This window comes from Pelobates fuscus, chromosome 7 (assembly GCF_036172605.1).
Source record: "Pelobates fuscus isolate aPelFus1 chromosome 7, aPelFus1.pri, whole genome shotgun sequence".
Lineage (NCBI taxonomy): Eukaryota > Metazoa > Chordata > Amphibia > Anura > Pelobatidae > Pelobates > Pelobates fuscus.
The window spans coordinates 31,270,943-31,296,128 of record NC_086323.1 but is presented as its reverse complement, the minus strand read 5'-3'; the positions used below and the strand labels follow the sequence as shown (position 1 = coordinate 31,296,128).

Genomic DNA, 25,186 nt, shown 5'->3' with positions numbered 1-25,186 from the left:
CCTACCTTCCAGTCCCAATATTTGTATCAGGTTTGAAATGTATCCTTGTCTGTTAAAGGTTAGCAGGCGATGCACTTCTTAACATGTTATTAATACTGCTGATCACGTACTTATCACATTTCCAACAGATATGATGCATGTCCGCAAAATATTGCTCTCTCTCATTGCTGCCCTGGATCAACCAGCACTGAAGACTCACCACACGGCAGCAATATTTAAGTATGTTTTGCTAATGAAAACATTATGACTATAACATGCAAATGATTTCACAGTTAAGAACGTAGACTTGTGCCTTTTTTTCACACTGGGAGATACTTTTTCCCACAAATGGCGTTCGATTCCTAGCCATCTGCCATTCGACACTTATGAAGGAACATAATCCTCTATGATGCAATTTAATGCATAATAACTTGGCAGCCATTGAGCTGGGATGTATTCTACAAGCCTAGATGATAAATATCTCATTCACTCATTCCTTGTAGCTTGGTAGGGTGCACTTGAAACTGCGGCATGTATGAGATGACATTCTTAACAGACCCTCTGTTATCATATGAGTTAGTGATGAACTCAGAAGATTTGTCTTTTATGAAGTCCATCTGTTTATAAGGAAGGTTTTCCTGGAAAGGATAGGTCTCCAAGGGATTTTCTGAAAAATAGTTTTCGGCCTCGCTTTGCTGTGACGAGTCAAGTCCGATGTAATAGAGGCTCCTCTCTATGGTGCAAAAATCGGCAAAACTTTCGTCGTGATCTGAAGGTTCCGAGAAGCCTTCAGATGATACAGTGGAGTTGGAAGACTGCTTGCTAGGCTGCTTTGGTTGTAATCCCGATAATATAATAAAAGATTGTTGCTCGTCTTCGAGATTTCCAATAACTAAAGTCTTGTTTTCCAAGAAACAGCCGTCAAAAGAACTAGCGCTCACTTTCCTCTCGTTAATAACGTTCTCTCTTTGCTGTGGATTATTAATTATTGATGCATACTTGACACTGGATTGGCATATGACACCAGTGTAGACGGTCTCCTCTCCACCATCTTCGTAAACACAACTGCTACTCGTGGCACAGGCCGAGTCGTGGTCAGGATCATCAATTACCGTGAACAGGCCATTAACTATTGATATGTCGTCTACATGTTCTTTCTGGAATGCTTTGTCAATACTCAAGTTCTCGAAGGACGTTTCTGGCTCTAAGAGATAGACAGAGCTGGGAGCCAGATGTTCATGGTGCTTAATGAATAGGTTTTCTAGAGTATCTGGCTGGACAAAACAGCAACAAATTATGCTTAGTAGGTTTGTTAGCGTCAGGAAGCGAATAGTTTAGATGTAAAAGTTGCACAATATACATATTACATATGCAGCAACTGCTGCAGTGAATTACAACTAATGAAGACACATAAGGCTATTTCATTCAACAGTAGCCATAACAGATCAAACTTATATGCAGGAGCTCAAATTATAAAGTAAAAATAGCGGGGACCGAGAAGCTTTGGTAGAGTATGTTGAAGACAAAGTGTGTTGCACTAAGGTTAGGTCTAAGCAATTTTTTCAAAAAAATGGCAGGAAATCATACTTTAGCAGAGCGAGTGAAGAGGACATTGCTAAATATTACTTCACCCTCAAGGAAATAAAGAAATTCTTTTGAGGCCAAATTTAGAGATGGAGGATTCTGAACCACAGGGATAACGTCAGAGAGTTCTGCCCTATATTTATTAACACAAAATATTTATCAGCAATAGCACAAAGAGTTATTCAATAAAATGTGAATTGTTGGAGGTGCAAAATGAATTTATACCAAAGTAGTGAAGTGAAGAGGTTCTAAAATCAGCCATACTTCCACTCTTACTATTTTGGCCTACAATTTTTAATTCACTTTTCTTTGAATTCTCAGCTCTTCCCACTTCGATGAATAATCCTGAGACGAAAACCATAAGCTAAACACAAATAAGAACAGGTTCTGTTTAGACGCTAACCTTTTGAAAATTCACTCCTTGAGCCCACGAGCAGTACTTGGGGTTCGGAACATCTTTCCAGAACATCTGTTTCATCCTGTAAGAAAGAAATGTAAAAAGCTGTTCATGTTTGCCTTCATATAACTCAGGCTAAGAACTGGCAAGCAATAAAACGGAAAGGAATTTCGAACATTTATCTTTTAAAGTAGAAAGAAAAATCTTAATGTTTCACAGCCTATACAACTAATTTGACCAGTTCGTTATAACCAACAGTCAAAGAAAGCACATGCTTTAGTTTTTTTTAATGAATCCAAGAGAAGAACAGTTAGGAGATTAAATATATATTTCACTAATAGAGAAATACGGAATACATAAAATTGAGTAGATAGTAAATAAAAATAGAACTAAAATTTTAATTAGCACCTTTTAAAGGACAGTCATTTATTTATAAAGTTATAAAAATATATACATGATTTAGTTCTACCAAGTGGTAAAACCAAATGTGTATTTAAAAAAATAAATACTATATATTTTTTATTTACTACATATAATTGATCTCACTTAAAATGATTAAAGACACAGTTCTCCAGGAAAACTCAAGCACCAATCGTTCTCTGTTAGCCTACAAACACGGCATGAATGATGGGAGCTGCACTTTAAAGGGACACTCCGAACACCTAAAACACTATAATTTTCTGAAATGCTCTATGTGTGAAGAATGTTTCCTCTGTCTTTCATTTTACAAAAAGTTTAAATTTCAATACAAATTGTCACTTTTATAATTAAACCTTGTTATGCCCACCTGGCTGTCAATCAGACAACAGGCCCTGTTACTTACTGGTTTGGTTAGCTCATTGGAGATAAACTCAAAAGCACCTGCCTTGGGTATACCTACTAAACAGTGATTTTTCTTCTTTGTATTTTGGTAGTGGAGTATCCCTACCCCTTAAGGACCAAACTTCTGGAATAAAAGGGAATCATGACATGTCACACATGTCATGTGTCCTTAAGGGGTTAAAAACAGCTGGGAGTGACCAATTCAACATCCATGAACATCACAAAAAATCATATAAATGTGTCCAGAGAAAGACAGCAAAAGAGGCAGACAGAGACAAATATAACGAGAGACACTGACAGAGAGACAGATGTGGGGAGACATGTATTCACAGGAAGAAAATGTATTGATAGAGATACAGGAAAAGATAGGGTGTTAAACATGAGAGAGGGATACAGACAGACATAAAGATTGCTAGAGAGACAGGGAGAAAGATTGTGATAGATTCAGACAGAGGCAGAGTTGACTGAGAAATAAAAAAGTGAAAGAGACATACAGATAGTGAAAGAGACAGACAGAAATAGAAAATGACAGAGGGATAGGGACACAGACAGGCAGTATAAGACATAATGTGATAGACAGACAGAGATAGTGAAAGAGACATACAGATTGAGGTGTACCTCTGATGTGATACCATTAATGTCCCAGCCAGGAGAAGAGATGATAAGATTATAATCGGTAAAATGACATATAATCCAGTATCATTCGGCGGTTCTGTTAAATCCACTGCATTAAACAGAGAGGATTATCACAATCAGGTTAAAACAACATATAGTTAATACGACATTAATATGACTGATTCATTTCAGGAGATTTACCTCTCTGCTTTGGGATAGATGACACATCCCCCATTAACACTACCTGACAGACGTAATTATTATCACAGAACGCATAATGTATGTCAACACCAGGACAACAAGGTACTCCGAGTATTTACCTCCTACTCCGATTGCTCCGAGTTACTTTGTCACTAAGCAGCAACATTAATATTTTCTTTGGGTGCGAATGCATTTAATATTGAGCATATGAAGTATAGCTTTTATATAGTTACATAGTTACATAGCTGAAAAGAGACTTGCGTCCATCAAGTTCAGCCTTCCTCACATATGCTTTTGCTGTTGATCCAAAAGAAGGCAAAAAACCCAGTCTGAAGCGCTTCCAATTTTGCAACAAACTAGGAAAAAATTCCTTCTTGACCCCAAAATAGCAGTCAGATGTCTCCTTGGATCAAGCAGCTATTACCCCACTAATTAGAAATTATATCCCTGTATGTTATATTTTTGCAAGTATTTATCCAATTGCAGTTTAAACATCTGTATGGACTCTGACAAAACCACCTCTTCAGGCAAAGAATTCCATGTCCTTATTGCTCTTACTGTAAAAAAACCTTTTCTTTGCCTTAGATGAAATCTCCTTTCTTCAAGCCTAAATGTGTGACCTCGTGTCCTATGTATAGCCCTGTTTATGAATAGATTTCCAGATAATGGTTTGTACTGGCCCCGGATATATTTGTATAATGTTATCATATCCCCTCTCTGGTGCCGATTTATCAAACTAAAGAGATTTACATTTTTAACCTTTCTTCATAACTAAAATGCTCCATTCCTTTTATCAATTTTTTAACTCGTCTCTGCACTTTTTCTAGTGCCATGATATCTTTCTTTAGAACAGGTGCCCAAAATTGCACATCATATTCAAGGTGTGGTCTTACCAGCGATTTATAAAGAGGCAAAATTATATTTTCATCTCGAGAATTTATGCCCCTATTTATACATGACAAAACCTTACTGGCCTTAGCAACGGCAGATTGACATTGCATATTGCTACCTAAATTGTTGTCTATAACAATTCCCAAATCCTTCTCGTGTGTGGTTATCCCTAGTTCACTACCATTTAGGGTGTAAATTGCTTGTGCATTCTTAACCCCAAAGTGCATAACTTTGCATTTTTCTACCTTAAATTTCAATTGCCATTTTAGTGCCCAGTCCCCCAATCTATCTAAATCCCTCTGCAGCAAGGCAATATCCTGCTCACATTTTATTACTTTACAAAGTTTTGTGTCATCTGCAAACACCGATACATGGCTTTCAATGCCCATTTCAAGATCATTTATAAATATGTTAAATAGAAGCGGTCCCAAAACAGAACCCTGAGGGACACCACTTACCACTTTTGTCCAGATTGAAAATTTACCATTTATGACAACTCGTTGTACTCTATCCTTAAGCCAATGTTCTACCCAAGAACAAGAATATTCATCTAGACCAATTTATTTTAGTTTGCAGACTAACCTATTGTGAGGAACCGTATCAAATGCCTTGGTAAAATCCAAGTAGATCACATCCACTGCAACACCCTGATCTATATTTCTACTTACTGGTTCGTAGAATGCAATTAGGTTAGTTTGACATGACCTATGTTTCATAAAACCATGCTTTTATAAGGACTTTTATAAGTCAGTCCTTATTTTATTAGTTCTTTCTACTCCTAATTATCTATCCATTGGTCTTTACTTACATTACCAAGGTAGACTGTCATTTTGAACTGATATGGGCACGTGAACATGTAGCAAATGAGATGCTTTGTATTGAAATTTTGTTCTAGAATCCTAAGAAGGGTGGATACTACAATAATTAAAGGGGCACTTACATCACCTTTGTAACAGCCTATTCTAGCACTAGTTATGATGATTTGAGGCTGTGCGTGCTCTCCCAGATCCAAAAAAAAAACAACTCCGTATTAAAAGGAGCACGTCTATCCACTTTGCACGGCAGTGCTTGGTCGATGTTCCAATTCAATGTATCTGGTTCAGTAAACAGTGTTTCCAACTGAAGAATACTGGTCGGATTATTTACTATAGCGAGAACTGTTGTGAATTTAAAGTGAATTTCAGATTTAAGGCCAAAGTAGCCACACTAGAACCATAGCTGGCTTGGAGAAATTTTTCCAGTTCGGCTACTTTGGCCTTAAATGGAAAATTAACTTTTAATTCACTACGATTTCCCCCAAATTCTCATGTTAGTAAATAACCCTGACACCAGTTCTCACAGAAAGAGGGTAACTCAGGAGAGTTACAGAATTCTGTTATTCACTTTCATGTAAGCATTATATAATAGCACCGTGCCTATATTATGTGCATTATTTTATTTTCCACGAATTGTTTTTAAAAATGACAAATTTCCATTATTTTTTTCTCAATTATAATGTCACCTTATAAGCAGAACTGAGTAACATAAGGACTATATAGAGATATTTCTCTCACTTTTCACTCGTTATTGATTTTGCCATTATGCCATCGATTTCATTTGTCTGAATCAGGATCTGAAAAATATTATTCTGTTGGAAACATTTCTTCAAATGATTTATTTACAGAAGTCATCATTGAAATGTAAGGGAGTTTTTCTTTTCAGATTCTGATTCAAACAAATAAAATCAAGGCCTGTGTTCTACAATAATTCCCGGGTCACGTAACAATAAATATCTGTATATTCACTGTACATCACACTGACTTACCGTTAGTAAATCTATAGGCAAACTTGGGGCTGCCGACTCCTTCGGCGAAGATGGGGTTCAGGCTGAACACATATTTCTCAATGATGAAAAAAACATCTGCAAAATGGAATCATAACAGAGAATAACAAAGAAACATCATTCGGTTGCAAGAATTAAGTGGTAATTGTGTTTGGTGTTTGTTTAAATATTGTTTTATGAGTAATTATTTAGCACGTATTAATATATCAACTTGCAATACAATTTTGTAGCCTACATTGTGCAATTCCTACTTAGGCCTCAATTTAATAAACTTTCCAGAATACGCAATACTGTTGGAAAAATTTCCAAATTATTTATCTACAGAAATTCCCATACACTTTAAAGGGACACTGTCGGCACCCAGATCACTTCAGCTCGTTGAAGCTCCACCTCTGTGTGGCTGTGTACCAGACAACGCTCTGCATGGGGACATGCAGCGTCAGCTAAAACGCCATATGCTTTCCTATGGGGCTGTCCTAATGCAATCGTCAAGCATGTGCATTAGGTCCCTGACGTCAACTGACGGCGAGGGACGAGAAAACGCAGAGCCTGACCCAGTGCCGAGGGACATTGGCTCTGGAATCAGGTAAGTCAATTAAAGTTTTTTTTAAAACCCTTTCAGCGGAGAGGGGGGGAGGAGGGTAGGCACGAGCGAAGGGGAGATATAGAGTACTATAGTGCTAGGAATAGAATTTTGTATTCCTGGCCTGTAGTTTCCCTTTAATGGTGACTTTGTGGATAAATTATTTGGAATATTTTTCAAGCAGATTGAATCATTTAAAAAAAAAAAAAAGCTTTTTAACCCCTTAAGGACCAAACTTCTGGAATAAAAGGGAATCATGACATGTCACACATGTCATGTGTCCTTAAGGGGTTAAATCGAGCTCTAAAATTCAGAGCTTAGTGAATTACCTAGTGTGATACATTTTCCCTAAGCAAGTTTTGACCCTGAAACAGCAATTCACTGCACTGAGAATTCAACGTGAATTTCAAATTTAAGGCCAAAATAGCTGAACAGTTCGGCTATTTTGCCCTTAAATTAAAAAATGTACTTTGAATCCTCACTTTAGTAAATAACCCTTTGAGCTGTTAGGGATTTTCTCCAGTCCAATCAGGAGCAGGTCACTTAGCCTTAAAGGACCACTATAGGGACCCAGACCATTTCAGCTTAATGAAGTGGTCTGGGTGCCTGGTCCATCTAGGATTAACCCTGCCTGCTGTAAACATAGGGTTAATCCAGCCTCTAGTGGACGTCTCATTGACAGCCGCTAGAGGTGCTTCCACGCTTCTCACTGTGATTTTCACAGTGAGAAGACGCCAGCGTCCATAGGAGAGATTGAGAATGCTTTCCTATAGACTGACTGAATGCGCATTCAGCCGATGACATCCAAAGGAGGAGGAGAGTCCCCAGCGCTGAGGGAGCCCGGCGCTGGAGAAAGGTAAGTGTTTAACCCCTTCCTCCCCCTTCAGCCCGGCGGGTCCCCCATTAATACTATAGTGCCAGGAAAACGAGTTTGTTTTCCTGGCACTATAGTGGTCCTTTAACTGCTTCATATTTCACACTTACTACATATGGTCTTCATGGACTGCGGCACATTTAATATTTTGAAAAATCTCTGAATTAGCCCATTTGTTTTAAGATATGACTGATGTTACCAGTGGTAGAATTATTCTGCAGGGCCAGACTTTGCGGTGTGAGTGGAAGCAACGACTTGTCTCTTTTTATAGGTCCACATGTGCCGTAAGGATTCTGCTATAAACGCAATACTTTTGTTTTTGCCCCCATTTTTCATAAGCTAAACTCAAAGATCTAAGACTTTAGGTGGATGGATTATCTCAGCAAAGGAGAAGTGCTCACTAACACAGATTTAAGCAGATTTCTGAATATTTGAGCGAAATAGGCCTTTTGTGTACATAGAAAAAATCTTAGTTCTTTGAGTTCAGCTCATGAAAAAGGGGGGCAAAAACAAAAGTGTTGTGTTTATAATTTTGTTCAATATATATATATATATATATATGTCTGTAGAGGCAAGCTACAACGCTGTCCTTGATTGCATGGTCAGAATAGAATATGTTAACGAATGCAACAAAATAATTGTTTATCTTAAACTTCAGGAATGCAACAATATTGACCAACCACACTGAGACAGATAGCAGTTGCTACTGATAAGTTTTCTCTCTTTTGATTAGTCCAGTCTTCCCTCCAGGGGACACTAAATCTTAGTGACCTTTCTGTGTGATTAATATTTTCATTGTGGGACACTGAGAGTAATAGAGCTTAAGGTGGAGAAAAAAGTTCCCAGAAATTGATTTACCTTCAATGTAATATCTGGTAACGTTCGCTGGGATAAACGTCCACCGCACATCATCTTCTTTACGAAGGTTTCTCCATTCAACTACGAATTCTGAAGGAGTGTAAAGGGATGGTAACAGCGTCCACATAGCGACCACACAACTGGAGTTTATCAGGTACACACTGAATGACCGAACGGCGCTTACTGCAAGAAAACCAATAATACAGGATGAAATGTCTTAAACGTCTGTAGTACAGCACAATATATTGTTTACATGCTACATTAGAACAATTCCTTAAAATACATACCAAAAACAAAGTCAATGTCTACTGCAACATTTGTAGCAATGGGACAAACATTTCATCTTGTTGTAACATTATATATATATCTTTAACTGCCCCTTAGCTAGATTACTGCAGTGTGTTGCTTAGTACTCAGTCATAGGTTGTCAATTACGGGTATCATAAAAGTGGGAATCTAATTCATATCCTGGATTTACAAAAAAAGCAATCTTTGAGTCCATCATCTCCTGAAGCAATGCTTCAGTATTGTGGAGTTAAGCCAGTAATGTAATTTAATGTAATCTCAATTTCTCTAAAGGGTACTTGTCACGACTATAACAACTAATGTTCTTTTTAAAGAGCAAAACATTCTATCTCTACATTGTGCTAGACGATTTGCTAGGAAATGTATCATTTGGGAGAGAACCCTATTAAAAAAAAAAAAAGGTCTTTCTCCCACCTGTCAGTCAATTATTCGGCATAGACGACGGACCTTCTGCCCTACGGACATAGCAACCACAGCGCATGCAAGGAAGCCAGCGTGTCAGAGTCACACAGGAGCTTTGCCCTGTTTAGGGAAGCGTCCTCAAGCAGGACAAATCACAGACAGAGCGAGGGATGGACCAAGGTGGGGGTTCCAAGAAGAGTAACACCCGCAAAGCTGAGGACATGGAGGCAGGGCCGGCCTTAGGGGTGTGCGGGCTGTGCGGCTGCACAGGGCGCCATGGAGCAGGGGGCGCCCTGCGGCCGACACAGCTCACACATGGTCGGCCGGAATTTAAAAAAATTAATAATAATAAAAAAAATGTGTGGCGTGGGCTGAGCTTACAGTGTGACGGGGCGGAGCTAAAAGCGCCGGATAACTGCTGCAGGGGAAGCAGGCACGAGTCCCTGCTTCCCCACCAGTCTCCAGGAGCTGCACTGCCTCCACAATGAACTCCACAGGTAACTGTGTGATTGTCAGTGTGAGTGTGACTGCCTGCCTGTGTGTCTGTGTCTCTGTGTGACTGTCTGCCTGTGTGTGTGTTTCTGTGTGTATGACTGCCTGTGTGTGTCTGTGTGTGTCTGTGTGTGTGACTGTCTGCGTGTGTGTGTGTGTGACTGTCTGCCTGTGTGTGCATGACTGCCTGTGTGTGTATGACTGCCTGTGTGTATGACTGCCTGCCTGTGTGTGTCTGTGTGTATGACGACCTGTGTGTGTCTGTGTGTATGACTGTCTGCCTGTGTGTATGTGTCTGTGTGTATGACTGTCTGCCTGTGTGTATGAGTCTGTGTGTGTGTGTGTGTGTGTGTGTCTGTGTGTATGACTGTCTGCCTGTGTGTGTGTATGTGTGTATAACTGTGTGTGTGTGTGTGTCTGTGTGTATGACTGTCTGCCTGTGTCTGTGTGTGTGCATGACTGCCTGTGTGTGTGTGTGTATGACTGTCTGCCTGTGTCTGTGTGTGTGCATGACTGCCTGTGTGTGTGTATGTGTGTATGACTGTCTGCCTGTGTGTGTATGTCTGTCTGCCTGTGTCTGTGTGTGTAACTGTCTGCATGTGTGTCTGTATGTATGTATGACTGTCTGCATGTGTGTGTGTGAGACTGTCTGCCTGTGTGTGTTTGTTTGGCTGTCTGTCTGTGTGTGTGACTGCCTATGTGTGTTTATGGCCGTCTGACTGTGTGTGTGTGGGGGGGGGGGCTGTCTGCATGTGTGTGGCTGTCTGTGTGTGTGTGGGGGGGGGCTGTCTGCATGTGTGTGGCTGTCTGTGTGTGTGGGGGGGGGCTGTCTGCATGTGTGTGGCTGTCTGTGTGTGTGTGTGTGGCTGTCTGCCTGTGTGTGTGTGAATGTGGCTGTCTGCCTGTGTATGTGTGGCTATCTGCATTTAAGTATGTGTGTGTAAGACTGTGTGTGTGTGTGTGTGTGTGTGTGTGTGTATGTGTGTGTAAAGCTGTATGTGTGGCTGCCTGTGTGTGTGTGTGTGTGTGTCTGTCTGTCTGTCTGTAATTGTGTGTGAGTGTGTTTATCTACCTGTAACTGTGTATGTGTGTTACTGCCTGTACCTGTGTGTTTCTGCATGATCATGTGTATGTGACTATCTGCCTGCGACTGTGTGCATGTGGTGGATTTGACAGTGTATATGTATAACTGTGTGCATCTGAATGTGTGTACATAACTCTGCAAAAATATACACCTGCATTCACACACAGGCGTAAATGCATGTTTTTATCTAAATTAAATAACCATCACACACAGCCAATAAACCCAGCACAAATATCATATACAACCAATACACGCATATCACACACTGTTAATACTCCCATTACAAATATCACACACAGCCAACACATAGCATACATATCACACACAGTCCTCACACCTACTATCACATACACATGCAACATAAACATTACATCCTACATGGATGACGGGGGCGCTGTGAAGATTTTTCGCACAGGGCGCCTAAAGCCGGCCTGGATCGGAGGAAAGTTGATTATATCTCAATATTTTACACTGAATACATTATGTATCTCTATGATATAGAATGTATTCAATATATTTTGCCGTGATTTAGGCAAACATTCTAAATACATGACAGGCCAGTATAAAGTGATGAGTTCTAAGAGGCTCCTTAAAGTGAACCTGTCGTCTCTCTGGGTCATCTTCGTTCCATAAATCTTTCTGCCGTGTTCCTTCTAACATAATTAGTGGCTCAACAGCTCATTTCACTCTCACACCTTTCCGTCACAATTCTTCACACTTCTATTAGTTTGCTATATATTGGCTGCATGTTCATTCATTGGCTACCTAGTGTTCTCACTCCCCCTCTTATTAATTCATCTGAATATCTCACTTACTCTGCATTATAAGCTCGTTCATTTCTCAACATTCTAAGTTTGGTAATATCTTCTACATTGTAGGCTTGTTAACCTCGTATCTATTTGAAGATTTGTAATAATTTGTCTTATTTGCTGTCACATAAACTTTGCAAAATTGTAAAGCACAATATGTTGGTAATGACACTATACACAGGCTAATAATAACAATAATGTCAACGCTAACTGTAATTATATTAGTATTTATTTGTCATTAGGATTTTTACTATATATATATTAAGGAGAACTGGATATTCATAAAACAATAATAAGTTATTGAGAGGATTAACTTAAAGCATTAAACGGTTTAAAATGCATTTGGTCTGTCCCCATTTCCTGGACAGACCAAACACAAATTCGTTTTTAAGGGGAAAAGTTACTCAACAACAACTGGCTCTCTGTGAAAAAAAAACATTGCCATTTAGATACTCAGAGTCTGCAATATTGCTGGTTTGCCTAAATTTTGCACAAAAACAAAAGATGGGTCAAAACACCTCCGTAGTGACATGAAGGACTGATCTGAAACTAAATGACACCGATCATTGCAGTTTTTACTTACTAATTTATTTATTTATTATTTATAAACATGGCATTATTTTTACTGCTCCAGTCTCGCTGAGACTGCCACTCCGCCCCTTGTGTATGATCATAATTAGAGATGACCTCAGCCAATCCAATGCCTCTACAAGGAAGCACTGGGGGACTCAATGCATCTCTATGGGTAGAGTTAAACTTCCTAAGAGTCAAAAGCCAAATAATCATTGTGATTATGGTCATTTGATGTCTGAAACAAAAACATGATGTCTTTATAAGCTATCACTCATATTACCTGCACTTATTTCATGGGAAAATGTTAAATTTCTGTTCATGGAAGAATGTCCAAGAGAGTTGATTGCAAGAACAGTCACCGTTTGCACTTCGTCCATCATGGTAAATGTGTATGTCGTGGTGTCTTCTATGTCCTCCGACCAGCTGACATTTTTAGGAGTCTGATGATAGACTTTGTATCTTCTGATGCTACATAATGAATATTCCTTTGCTAGTGGCTAAAATAATGAAAAAAAATGAACATATACATAAAAACATTACAGGTGTTCTAGAAAAAAAAAACAAAAAAAAAAACCAACTCTTCGCACCTCTCATAAACCTGTCTACTTGTTTGCTTACGATTTTGTGATTCAGAATGTATAAATAATAAGCTTCAGCAAACCTACCAATTAACTCATCGTAAATTTGGGCATAAGCTTTATCCTCAACCTAGTTCAAGCTTTTGACATCAGCTGTAAAAGAATTTGCAAGAGACTTAACAAGAAAATGAATATTCAACCAAGAGAGGGCTGAGGTTCATTTTGGGGAAAGTGCTATAAATAGATAAGGTATAAGCTAAAACATATTATAATATATTGAAAAAAAATGTTAACGCAAATTGTTGACAGCTTCAAGTAGAATAACGGTGCAAAATGTAGTTACTTTAATGGTTCAGGTTACTTTCCTTGATCTTTGATGAAGATCGCAAAATGTAATTGGAGATTGACGACCAACTAAACTTTCCACTTTCAATACGTTGATGTAATTGTTATTATTATTATCTAAAAACTGATATATATCAGCTGATATTACATAGGCGTATACTGTAAATAATGTATTACGCAAGCAAAATCTATTTCAGTGTTAATGTACTTATTACATTTTTATTAATATTGTCTAAGTAAATAAATAAATACATATATATGTTTGTCTAAATAAAAAATAAGTGGTTTTAGCATACACAGTACAATTCCGTATATTATTACATGCAAAGGCAAGCAGTACATAAGCATCAATGAACAATTACAAGTGAGAAGCACAATGATATAACATCCTATCAGTACACAACTAGAATAACATACTATGAAAATTAAAGTGGAACATAAAAAAAAAACGCAGATTGGAAAAATCAAATTAAGAACAGCCAGCAGACATAAACAGGGGTGTTGGTGTTGGTAAGCTACTTGGAAGGTGACAAAATAGGGATAAAAATTGTCCCTTAGCGGTCTCAGAGGGATACGACTATATCTTGGTTTGGAAACTAATCCAGGGGTTTAGACCTAGTTCAAATCCGTATAAGGGTCCAGAAGGGAGGATCTGTTTTCTTTTATGGAGCAGATAGTATCCACTCTAGAGAACCATTCTAACATAGAATGAGAATATGTTTGACGTCAATATTTTGTTATCAACGTTTTAGCAGTGGTAAGAAGAGGGAACTAGTTTCTTAGGCTTAGGTGATAGGTGACAAAAAGTTTCAGGAAATGTTTTTGGAGGGGGAATCTTCGTGATTTCCATCATGTAATATATGAGAGTTACCCCTTGCAGAGTAGGATTACCCATTAGGTGACCCTAGGCAGGTTTGGATAGGGGCTCCGGTACCATGAATTCGCTTGGCTCCATTAACCATCCCAATGTAAAGAATAAGGGGGGGGGGCCTTTCTATTCAATATTTGGATGTTAAATGTGGCATTAAATGGTTTAACATGCACGTTAAAACAAAATGAATCGATTTTACCTGCCATAGCAGAGTGACATTTTCTCCTTTTTGAATAGGATTATTCTGTAAAATTCTCCAAAAATCTGGTCCCTTTAAAGGAGCTGAAAAAGTATAGTTTTAATTTCCTTTAAAAAAAAAAAAAAAAAAAAACGCAGATTTTGAATAAATGCAAAGCTATCATACGAGAATTTGGCGTCATGTCATACCTCGAATGTCCTTTAATACAGTGTGAACAGGCCCGCTCCAGTCACTCCAATATCCACTGCCGTCTGATCTTCTACAGCGAATCTGAACGGTGTACGAAGCACAGATTTCCTTCACTTGTACAGTTATGGATTCATTTCTAGAAATATCAATCATCTAAAAAAAAGAGAAACTTTAGTTAGATCAGACTGAATGCTCGCTTAATAGACAACTAAAGGTCTTTAGTTTTACCCTTGCAGTTTTTAGTAGATATGGCATTGTTACAATTGCAGGATTAAAAACACACTTCTAGTGGCTTTCTTCAGCATATCTCTACTGTAACGATTAACCCAACACACAGTGTGAAAACCCACCTGTAGAAACAAAGACAGAGAGAAAGTCCCTAAACCAGTCCTTAGAGTGGCCGGGATATAGAAAGGCACTGTGCCTTGGGCAAACTGAGTTTTTATATGATTGGGGGCGTGGTTAGCATAACCATGCCCCCAAAAGGTGCGAGCGTGCTGAGCTCTATTGATTAGAACACTCATGACTTCATGACGTCGGCACACGTGCGCCACATCATAAAATGGGTCGGGGGCACAGCGGCCGGCGTTCAAGAGGCTGACTTAAGCCTCTGACAGCGTGGAAGCAGCAGCAGATCGGCGGACCACCAAGGTGAGTACCGGAGATCTTACATCTACTCTACATCTGTTTTAAATGAAATGTGATTTATCTGAATTTTGTGTAATCAGCCTTTCGTCCATAACCCCAAACTCTTAAACATTATACGAACAAAAACAAACAAAAAGTGGGCAACGGGCCTAACTCTTCTATTTGTTTTGTGGCGCCAAAAAATATTAATGAATATGGCAGAGCCACTAAATGTTTATTGTATTCAGAAATTAAATGAAAAGTGACCAACAGAGTTGACAAAACGGAGGAGCAGTGAAAAGATATTACACATTTATACATTATATATTTAGTATATACATATAGATTTTTTTATAGCTTCTTCTTTTCAGAGATAAGGTATGTGGGTGCTTGGGTTTGGGCAGAGGCCACAGAAGCATATCAGTTATTACATTTACGGATATTCTAAATTGTGTGCATCAATTGCTAGAGGATAACTAAAAACGTAAAAAAAAAATTTTTTAATTGTCAAATGCACTGGATGACAGATACATATTGGGACATACCTTCCACTGAGTTTCTTTTCCATGTACTCCATATTGTATTTGATATTGAAGCTCGTAGGCTGGGAGCGCCGGCCTTTTCCAGCTCACATACAAGTCTCCATTGCCCTCCATAATCAGAGCTTCAACTCTTGACGGAGCGAGAGGTTTAACTAAATATCAAGAAATAACAAAAGAAAGGTAAAGCCCTCAGATCACGTGTTCTCTACTTTGTTGTTTAATATTGTCACATGTCAAGATACGCTACGGAATCTGATGGCGCTATATAAATAATAAAATAATAATAATAATAATAATAATAATATCCAAGTCTATAGAACAGGTATACTACAAATCAATAATCTAGTCCAATACATAAGGAAGTATATTTCAAACAAGACTCGCTTTTATCTGTCACATGTTTTATTTTGCTTATGTGTTTGCTTTGATACTTTTATATAGGGGAGGGGAGAGAGCTAGAAGACAGAGAGAAAGATAAGGTCAAGTAGAAGTGATAAGGAGAAACAATGAACGACAAGTAGAAAAGGAAAGGGGTGAGAGGCAGGGAGAGAGGAAACAGAGGACGTGCGGAAAAGAGAGGGAGAGAAAATGCAGATACAGGGAGAAAAAAGAAAGAATGTGAGAAAAGACAGGTAGAAAGAGAAAAGACAGGTAGAGTGTGAACGCTGAAATGAAAGATAGAAAGATAAAGAAGGGCAGGTAAAAGAAGGATAGAGGGAGAGAGATATAGAGAGATAGGGGTAGCTAGAAGTTGGAGAAAGAGAGATCAGATGATAGAAGAGAGAGAGATAGAAGAGAGAGAGGCGATGAGACAGAGAAATGTCCTACTTTGCCTTACTTAATAAGCCCATAAAGGTTTATTAAAGGGACACTCCAGGCACCCAGACCACTTCTGCCCATTGGAGTGGTCTGGGTGCCAACTCCCACTACTCTTAACCCTGCAAGTGTAATTATTGCAGTTTTTTTTATAAACTGCAATAATTACCTTGCAGGGTTAACTCCACCTCTAGTGGCTGTCTACTAGACAGCTACTAGACAGCCACTAGAGGGAACTTCCTGGATTATAGCAAAGATTTCCTTTGCTAGAGCGTCGCTGGACATCCTCACGCTGTGTGAGGACCTCCAGCGTCGCTCATTTCCCCAAAGGAAAGCATTAAAATTATTTTTCAATGCTTTCCTATGGGGAGCGCTAATGCGCATGCGCGGCATTAGGTCTCCCCGGCCGGTGGGCGGGATTAGTCTTGCCCACTGGCCGACGGAGACAGTAGGAGGAGCGGCGCGGAGGAGGAGACAGCGACGAGGGACATCGTCGCTGCCTCAGGTAAGTGACTGAAGGGGTTTTCACCCCTTCAGTAACCGGGGATTGGGGGTGGAAGGGAGAGGGACCCTTTAATGTATCACCTCATCTGCCTAATAATAAATGTTATTTTGTGCACATTACGGAGGAGACTGTCACTGCATTCTAAATGCTTCTTTGAGAAATCTGATACTGGTGACTATTTACTCAAATTACTCGGAGCATCTTCTTTAATAGGAAACCAACCTCAACGTTCGCGTCTCCAAAATTGGCTCATTTTTCATCACAGAGTCCCAGAACATGTAATGAATTTGAGAACAGATCATTCTGGTGACAAATAATTCTAGAATGTACATGATTTCTTAGTTTTAAATTTGCAATCTGTACAAATATTCAAGGTCGTATCTGAAAGATAACATGGTTTACCATCCTGGCTTATACTCTGCAAACTCATTATTAGTTCAGAGGTATTAAAGGGAATCTCCAGTGCCAGGAAAACACTCTGTTAGCGCTCCCCATAGGAAAGCATTGAAAAAGAATTTCAATGCTTTCCTATAGGGGAAATAGCGACGCTGGAGTTCCTCACACAGCGTGAGGACGTCCAGCGACGCTCTAGCACAGGTTTCCTGTGCTATGAAGGAGGAAGTTCACTCTAGTGGCTGTCTAGTAGACAGCCACTAGAGGTGGAGTTAACCCTGCAAGGTAATTATTGCAGTTTATAAAAAACTGCAATAATTACACTTGCAGGGTTAGGAGTAATGGGGGTAGGCACCCAGTCCACTCCAATGGGCAGAAGTGGTCTGGGTGCCTGGAGTGTCCCTTTAATTGTTCCAAGCTGAATCCCCACTGACTTCAAGTAGGACACAGCCAGGCAACTGTCTTATATGTCTCCTCAACTGAACTACTAGGTCAAGCCGCTCAACTTTGCTTTCATGTTGACCTTAGATGGTCCAAAGGAACCCAGATTATCCAAGAGATATATCTTGAATGGACAATACTGACCAGCTAACATGGAATATAATGAATTTGCCCTGAAATTAAATATTTATTGGCAATTGTAAGTAATGATTATGATGCATTTTAATCATTAAGCATCAAACTACCACCTTTTGTTAATTTAAGAAAGTACTTTATTTGCCAGTTTTTCCCTAATATCTTAGAAAAAAGAGAAATACAATCAGTTACATAGTGTACTCGTTTTTGGTGTCTTTGAGAAGGTAAACAGCTGCTGTGTCGCCATCTACAGACTGATGCCATCATTACACATAGTTTTCAACAATTTCATGTCTTACAATTTACTAAAATGTCGAGAATAAAACCGTTTACAGAAAAATGCTACACGGAGAACAAATTTTTGTTCAAAATGTGCACACAAAAAAATAATCAGTATCCCTTTTATATTTACATTGTGCTATACAAACTTATATAACTATACGCAGTCATAGTTATCCACTAAGGGTTGTATTTGCAATTTCTTTGTCAATTTATGACTTATTGGGCTAGTTCACAAAAAATCTATAAAACTGAAATTCAAACAGCAAAAAGTAGGGAAAATAGACGATCAGGAAAAATATTCAGATATTGTCACAGCTTGCTTTGAAATACAGATTCCAGTTTCTAAGAAAAAAATCCTTGCATCATGAATTGACAAAGTAATTGCAAATCATAGACCAAAGTTGCTGAACTGAACATTTTCCTGACTTGGAGCCAAATTTTGATGGCCTAAGCCAGGGATAGGCAACCTTCGGCTCTCCAGATGTTGTGGACTACATCCCCCATAATGCTCTTACACACATAATGCTGGCAAAGCATCATGGGAGGTGTAGTCCAAAACATCTGGAGAGCCGAAGGTTGCCTATCCCTGGCCTAAGCCCTTATCTATGCCAAAAAAAAAAAAAAAAATGTAAGTTCATTGAACCCATAAAAAAAAAAAATCAGGCTCTGACAATAGACGAGTTAAAAGATGTTGCGTAGATATTGCCATTTGATTGTTGGCTCCAATGCAGTGAATAGCCCTGGGAAATATCAGCAAAATATATATGTATACCCAGGTTTCTTTCCGTGCAAAACAATGGAGGAAGGCAACAGAGGAAAGTGGGATAATATTATCCACACGAAAAGAAATTTGATAACACAATTTAATATTATCTACTTTTTGGAAATCTGACCTCCAAGAGCTATTTTTTTTTAATTATTTTATTATTAATGTAATCCAAGTGTAGCCTATATTAGTATATATTATTATTAATTTTTATTTATTAAATGTTTTCATTAATTAAATTCTAGACAACGGGGAAGGGGAAATAAACCATTTCTAATTTGTCCTTCTGATAATAGGGAAAAAAAAATCTAAAAAAGAATGGAAAAGAGGAGGGGACGGTAATTGTGGAGAGAAGAGAATCGGGGAAGACTAGTTGTGAACTCCTACACCAAGTGGGCAATAACGCACATAGCAGACTAAAACAATGTACCCTTTCTAATGTGACTAGATACAATGACAATCCAATAAATCATTGTATGACAGATCTAAACCGCATGGTCAAATACATGAGTCACGGGTACCATAATTCCAAACATTTAGCAGATCTTTCCTATAGAGAGGCAGTGAGTGTTTTCTTTAATAGTAATAGTATATACATTAATATGACTAGGTTACCTACCAACATCTATAGGCATAACACACACTGGTGGGGAATGAAGAATTCCAAGAGGATGCTTTATCTCAATCCACATGGTGTAGCCAGACAGAATATATACCGACTGGAAAATACATTCATAGAATCCGTCTCGCTGCAGCAGGCAGTCTGCCAAACTGGACGCGTTGGGATCTCGGTGTGTCTCTGAACAATACACTTTGTTCCTTTAAAACAGAAAGGGAGAGCATGATTAGTCGACCCTGGTAAACCAGTTACTGTAGGCCAGACATTTAGCTTACTTTTGCTAATCTCTGGCAAAAAAGTTTGGTGCTTTACATTTTAGGGAAACCGTTAGGAGGGGGTGAAAATATGGATGGACCGGAATATGGAGTTGAGTGTGGAGAGCATAGCGGTGGGAGTGTGAGTATGGTCATTAATTGTGGATGTAAGAGTGTTCTGTGAATGCAAAGGGTTTAATACGTTTATGGGTGTCAGGGTATGGCTGTTCAGGATGATATATCTATGGAGAGGTAGATATGTCTGTAATATGAGAATAATGACTCGGGCAGGGCGCCCATAGTATGGGAAGAATATAGCTTAGAAGGTTAAATCATTAAAGAAACGCTATAGCGTTAGGAATATAAAACTGTATTCCTAACGCTATAGTGCTATAGTGTTTCTCTGGAATTTACAATAGGTTTGCCACCCACCCAGTGATTTATTTACCTCTTTCCAGTGCTCAGGTAGTCGGCCCTGTCTTTGTCTCCTCCTTCTCCGTAACAGCGATGGGGCAAGTGCTGTGGCACATTAGGCCTTTGCCATAGGCAAGCATCGAATCAATGCTTTCCTATGGAGATTTTGAAGATGTTGGACATCCTCGTGAGAAGCGTGAAAACAATGTTGTTTCATGGAGTTAAGCTACGTGAAAATTCAGGAAGCACCTCTGGTAGACAGCCTCTAGAGGCAGTCTTAACCCTGCAATGTAACAATGAGTTGAAATGCTCTGGGTGCCTATAGCGTCCCTTTAAGGGATCCTCACTAATGTATAGTCATCAATACAATGGTTCCAGGGGCAAAGCTGGCTGGAATCAATTTATGAAGAACACACTGACTCACCGATAATATTTAAGCTCCAAAGAAATGTTATCTCGTATTGGAATTTGTTTAGCGTCCCAGCGGCAGGTCATGGCAGTTTGACGTCCCTCAGTTTGGCATGAAATGTTGATATTGGTATCTTAAAAAAAATAAAAAAAATATTTATCTAACACCAGACATTTCCAGTTATCATAACACTGTCTGAAACTAAATTCCATATTGGCTACCTTAGATGCACAAAATAAGCAAATAAAAAACAAAAAATATCATATATTATTACTGTCATTTACATTAATTTACAAATTACTAGTATTGATGGAACTCTTGTGGGAAGTGGGGGTTGAATTAGGTTTATGATGCAGTTAATAGCTGAATATTGTTTTATCTTGTGTTTGAGGTATAATCTGGTCAAACGATGCTAGCCCGGACACTACAGATGTTTGAGGAATACATTTCCCATGATTTTATGCCACTCTAAAACCTGGACCTTATGGGACATTTTACCCACAGTGCAGTGCAGTGCCAACTATCGCCACCCTTGAAATAAACTGTTGTAGAATATATTTTTGAAACAGAACTATAACACGTGTGGTTAGAGCATATTGCGATAGTTCAATATAAATTCATATTGTGCCTATTTATTTATTAAAGAACACCATTTAAGTTTGTATCAAAAAAGCTTCTGCGAAATTGCATGGAAGTCTTCACTGCAATTCTCTGCGTACCACGTTCGCACGGTTCCCAGTGTACAGCTTGCGTGTACGTTCACTCAAAGAATCATGGGAAAAGGACTCCAAGTGTTTGCATATTCAGCGGGCGACGGGTGAATATTGTAATTCACTGCGATTGGGTAATTCCGGTAATCTTTTGTAATGAAAGAAGTGCAATTATTTATTATTATTATTGATCACCTTACTGGCCCTGTACAAAGAGGGCACACCCGTCTGCATTACTGGCATGTCAGTCAAGCAGGCCAGCCCACTAAGGGCAAGGCATGCAGGGTACACTGCTTCAGCTCTCTCTGCAGGGTTTAGAGCCCAGAGTGTAGCGCAAGCGCATCTAATGATGAACACACACTATGCTTTTTTGGTACGGTAACCCGGTGTCCTCAAAAGTGGGATGGTGGGACAGGACTTGAAAATCAGGACTGTCCCGTCAAAATTGGGATAGTTGGGAGGTTTGTGCAAAAGCAATTTAACTGCAGAAGCTAAAAAAAAAAAAGTCCTTTTGTGGCGAAACCAACCTCACCACTATGAACTGGAGAAGCCTGGTTGCCTGCCTGCTGCCTTTGGACTATGGCCCTGGGAGATTGGGCCCTTTAAAAAATGTATTCAGCCCTAACAGAGTGCATGTCACTCATTCTGGCCCTTTAAATACAGTGGGGTCATTCGGTACTTGCCCTGTGTGAGCGGTGATACCCCAGATAGCTATGCCATGGAGCCTATTCATATAATGAAAGACTATGGGAAAGACTTTAGCTGCATGGCAATTGAACTGTGTGAATAGGATCGGAGCGCTATTCGGTAGTTTAGATCCCAGCTATCTGGGGATATGTGAAATGTCTGTGTGTTATGTGTAAAAGGTGACTTTATGTATTTTAAAGTGTTTTACTGTCTTTGTGTCCCCATGTGCATAATGGAGTCTTGTCCTGGGAGGTAATTGGATTACTTCTCCATTGTCTCCAGGAGAGAGGGCTCTGTAAAACCGGTCTGAGCCGGAAAGCCATGCTGGCAGGGTTTTTTTGTTTTTTTTAATTCTTTATTTTAGCGTGCATAAGGGTGACAAACATGTCGGCACTGCCACAACAGCAAGTACCGGCCATTAATCGACATAGGTTACATCTGCACATTTTTTGTTATAAGTGTCATGCTTAGGTCAGGGTAAACTGCAGCTTATGTCAGTATAATAGGCAACATAAAACATTGAAGATCTGGGTATATGCTGACATTAAGATTAGGTAATAAAACAATACTAGTACTGGAATGATCAGGCTAGCGTTCAGTGTTAAGATTAACAAGAGTGAGTTAAATGTGTAATTCGCTTAACGTAGACTGCACATATAGTATAAATGGTTGATACATTAGCAGGTAAAAGTATGTTTGCAGTGGCTTTCAGCTTTACCATATATGCGCCGGTGAATCTGCTTACAATTATATGCCTGTCTCTGTAGCTGGATCACCTGGCATGTGTAAATTTTGGGAAAAGACATTAGCTGGCAACATACTAGAGGTAGATGTCTGTCACTGTAACTGAATCGCCTGGCATGTGTGAGTTTTGGGAAAAGACATTAGCTGTTAACATATTAAAAGGTAAATGTCTGTCCCTGTAACTGGATCACCTGGCATGTGTAAATTTTGGAAAAATACATTAGCTGGCAACATGCTAGAGGTAAGTGCTTTCCAGCATGTTAACATGCAGGTAGACCAACAGCCACCTAGTGACTGGCAAGCACGCATAGGGTGCCATATTAGATTGAGTCAGCTAGCGTGTATAATAATGCTTATGGTTCACTTAGCAAGGGGTTAATGATCGCTTGAGAGATAATAACAAAAGGAAAATCATACTATAAAATTAAAAAGAAAAAAGTCAATGCGTGGTACTTAAGGAATATCGATTGTTCATCTAGTTGTCAGAGAGGTGGTTGGTCAGATGGCAGTCCCTAGGGAAAGTTCAGCCAACCCCTGTCAGCGGCAAAGCCGTTACCCCGCCGGGTATCACCTTGATGGCGTCTCCGCATTGGGAACTGGCTGTGTCCGTAGGTTGTGTGGTGTGGTCTTGTTTTGTGATCCGGCTGGAGGCTGTAATCCCACTGGGCATAGGTGCGCCTTGCTGGTGTCCGAGGCTTTGGTCCTGTGGGTTGCTTGTGCGTGTAGCTTGCTCTAGGCTCCAGCGTGTGTGGGTGTTCATATCTGAGCCTCCTGGCGCCATTTCTCGGTTTGTCGGTCTCTTGTCACTGAGAGGCTTGGAGATCGTTCTGGGGGCCTGCGGCCGGGGGTCGTAGTAGCGGCGCCGGGTGTCTGGGCGGATCAGCTTTGCCACCGCTCTCACCGCTTGGCTGTATGTCATTCCCTTGGAGCAGAGTGTCGTCCAGAAGCTTTGGCATATTTTATCAAACTGCTCCAGGCTCTGCGTGGGCGAATGGGCGTTTGGGTCGCTTGGTCTGGCTGGGCCTTTGCTGAGTCTGGCAGGGGGTTTTAAAAGATACTTTACTAACTTTTGAACCCCTGGTCTGATTCATGCCATTTTTTAATATGTTGTTCCCCTGAATTGATTGATCGTGGATATATATTTTTTATGTGAATGTGATGTATGGTTTTAGAGTTATGAAAGTTGGGTAGAAAGTATGTTTTAACTGTATGTGTAATTGAGTTTCCTCTCAGGATAAGGGGAGGGAATATGTGGGATGTAACTGTGATGTGATTGGTTGTTTTATACCTCCCTGTGGGCGGACCTGTATTTGCAACAACTGTAATAAAAAACAGGCTGGGTGTGCCAGCACCTCAGATTCTGCTTGACCCTCAAACCGATGTGTCGCTCGTTTTTGGGGGCATTGGATTGTATGCTGACTGCCAGGAGTGTAAGCGGATTGTATGCTTTTCCTGTTCGGCTGATTCCAGTGTTCGTGTGTTTCCAGTTCGGGAGTTGGTGAATTCGTACAGTTTGCAGTTCAGGAGTTTGGTGCTTGCAGTAGCTGCTGGTCTATGGGAAAGGGGATTATCACCTAAACGGGTTTTTATCCCCTTCTGAGCGAAACGGTCCGTTACACCTTTATTCTAGCTGGTCTCCAAAAAATAAAAATACAATGTCTAATACCATTGTCAAGGTTATTATAATGGGGGGTTAGAGGCTGTAATGGGGGATTGGAGCTGTACTGGATGGATATGGGCTGTAGTGGAGTGATATGGGCTGCAGTGGGGGTAGGGACTGAGGGGAAATTATTAAAAAATAGGGGATTTAGTGGTGAAATGGGGCTGTAGTGGATAGGCAAAGTTTCAAACGGGACAGAGGAGCTGCAATGTGGTAATAGGGGTTGTAGTGCTGGGGTAGGAGCTGCAGTGTGGGGGGTGTGGGGGGGGAGGGGGGGTGAGGGCTGTAATGAAAATCCAGAAAGCACCTCTTGTAGACAGCCACTAGAAACGTGCTGTCCTCTCTAGACTGTAAGCTTGTTTGAGCAGGGCACTCTTCAACCTATTGTTCCAGTAAGTTTTTGTAATCATCTCATTTATAGGTATATCTCCCGCTACTTTAATATTGTAAAGCGCTACAGAATATGCTGGCGCTATAAAAATACTACTACTAATAATAATAATAATAATAATAATGGGGCAAGAGGAGCTATAGTGCAGGAATCAGGGATGTAGTGTAGGAATAGGGGATGTAGTGGTGGTGTATGCCAATATCTGTCCTACTAAATTGAGCAGTTCTTGATTAAAGAGTCACTCCTAGCACCAATGTTGGTAGGTTTTGGCATCATAATACGTTTTGTTTTTGGTTTTTCCATGTTCAAATCTTTAT

The 25,186-nt window shown here is 39.7% G+C and overlaps 1 protein-coding gene across 1 annotated transcript in view; it reads right to left on the bottom strand.

The window, feature by feature from the left end:
- Nucleotides 1-328: 328 nt before the first annotated feature.
- The window catches only part of LEPR (leptin receptor), a 92,636-nt gene continuing 67,778 nt past the window's right edge, over nt 329-25,186 (bottom strand). The window contains exons 9-19 of the mRNA XM_063428029.1: nt 20,693-20,810; nt 19,601-19,800; nt 15,647-15,795; nt 14,474-14,627; nt 14,286-14,368; nt 12,573-12,789; nt 8,627-8,809; nt 6,294-6,389; nt 3,401-3,506; nt 1,967-2,042; nt 329-1,253 (exon numbers count right to left, since the gene is read on the bottom strand). Coding sequence (XP_063284099.1) covers nt 462-1,253; nt 1,967-2,042; nt 3,401-3,506; nt 6,294-6,389; nt 8,627-8,809; nt 12,573-12,789; nt 14,286-14,368; nt 14,474-14,627; nt 15,647-15,795; nt 19,601-19,800; nt 20,693-20,810 — 2,174 coding nt within the window. The 3' untranslated portion in view covers nt 329-461. The remainder of the gene's footprint in view (nt 1,254-1,966; nt 2,043-3,400; nt 3,507-6,293; nt 6,390-8,626; nt 8,810-12,572; nt 12,790-14,285; nt 14,369-14,473; nt 14,628-15,646; nt 15,796-19,600; nt 19,801-20,692; nt 20,811-25,186) is intronic.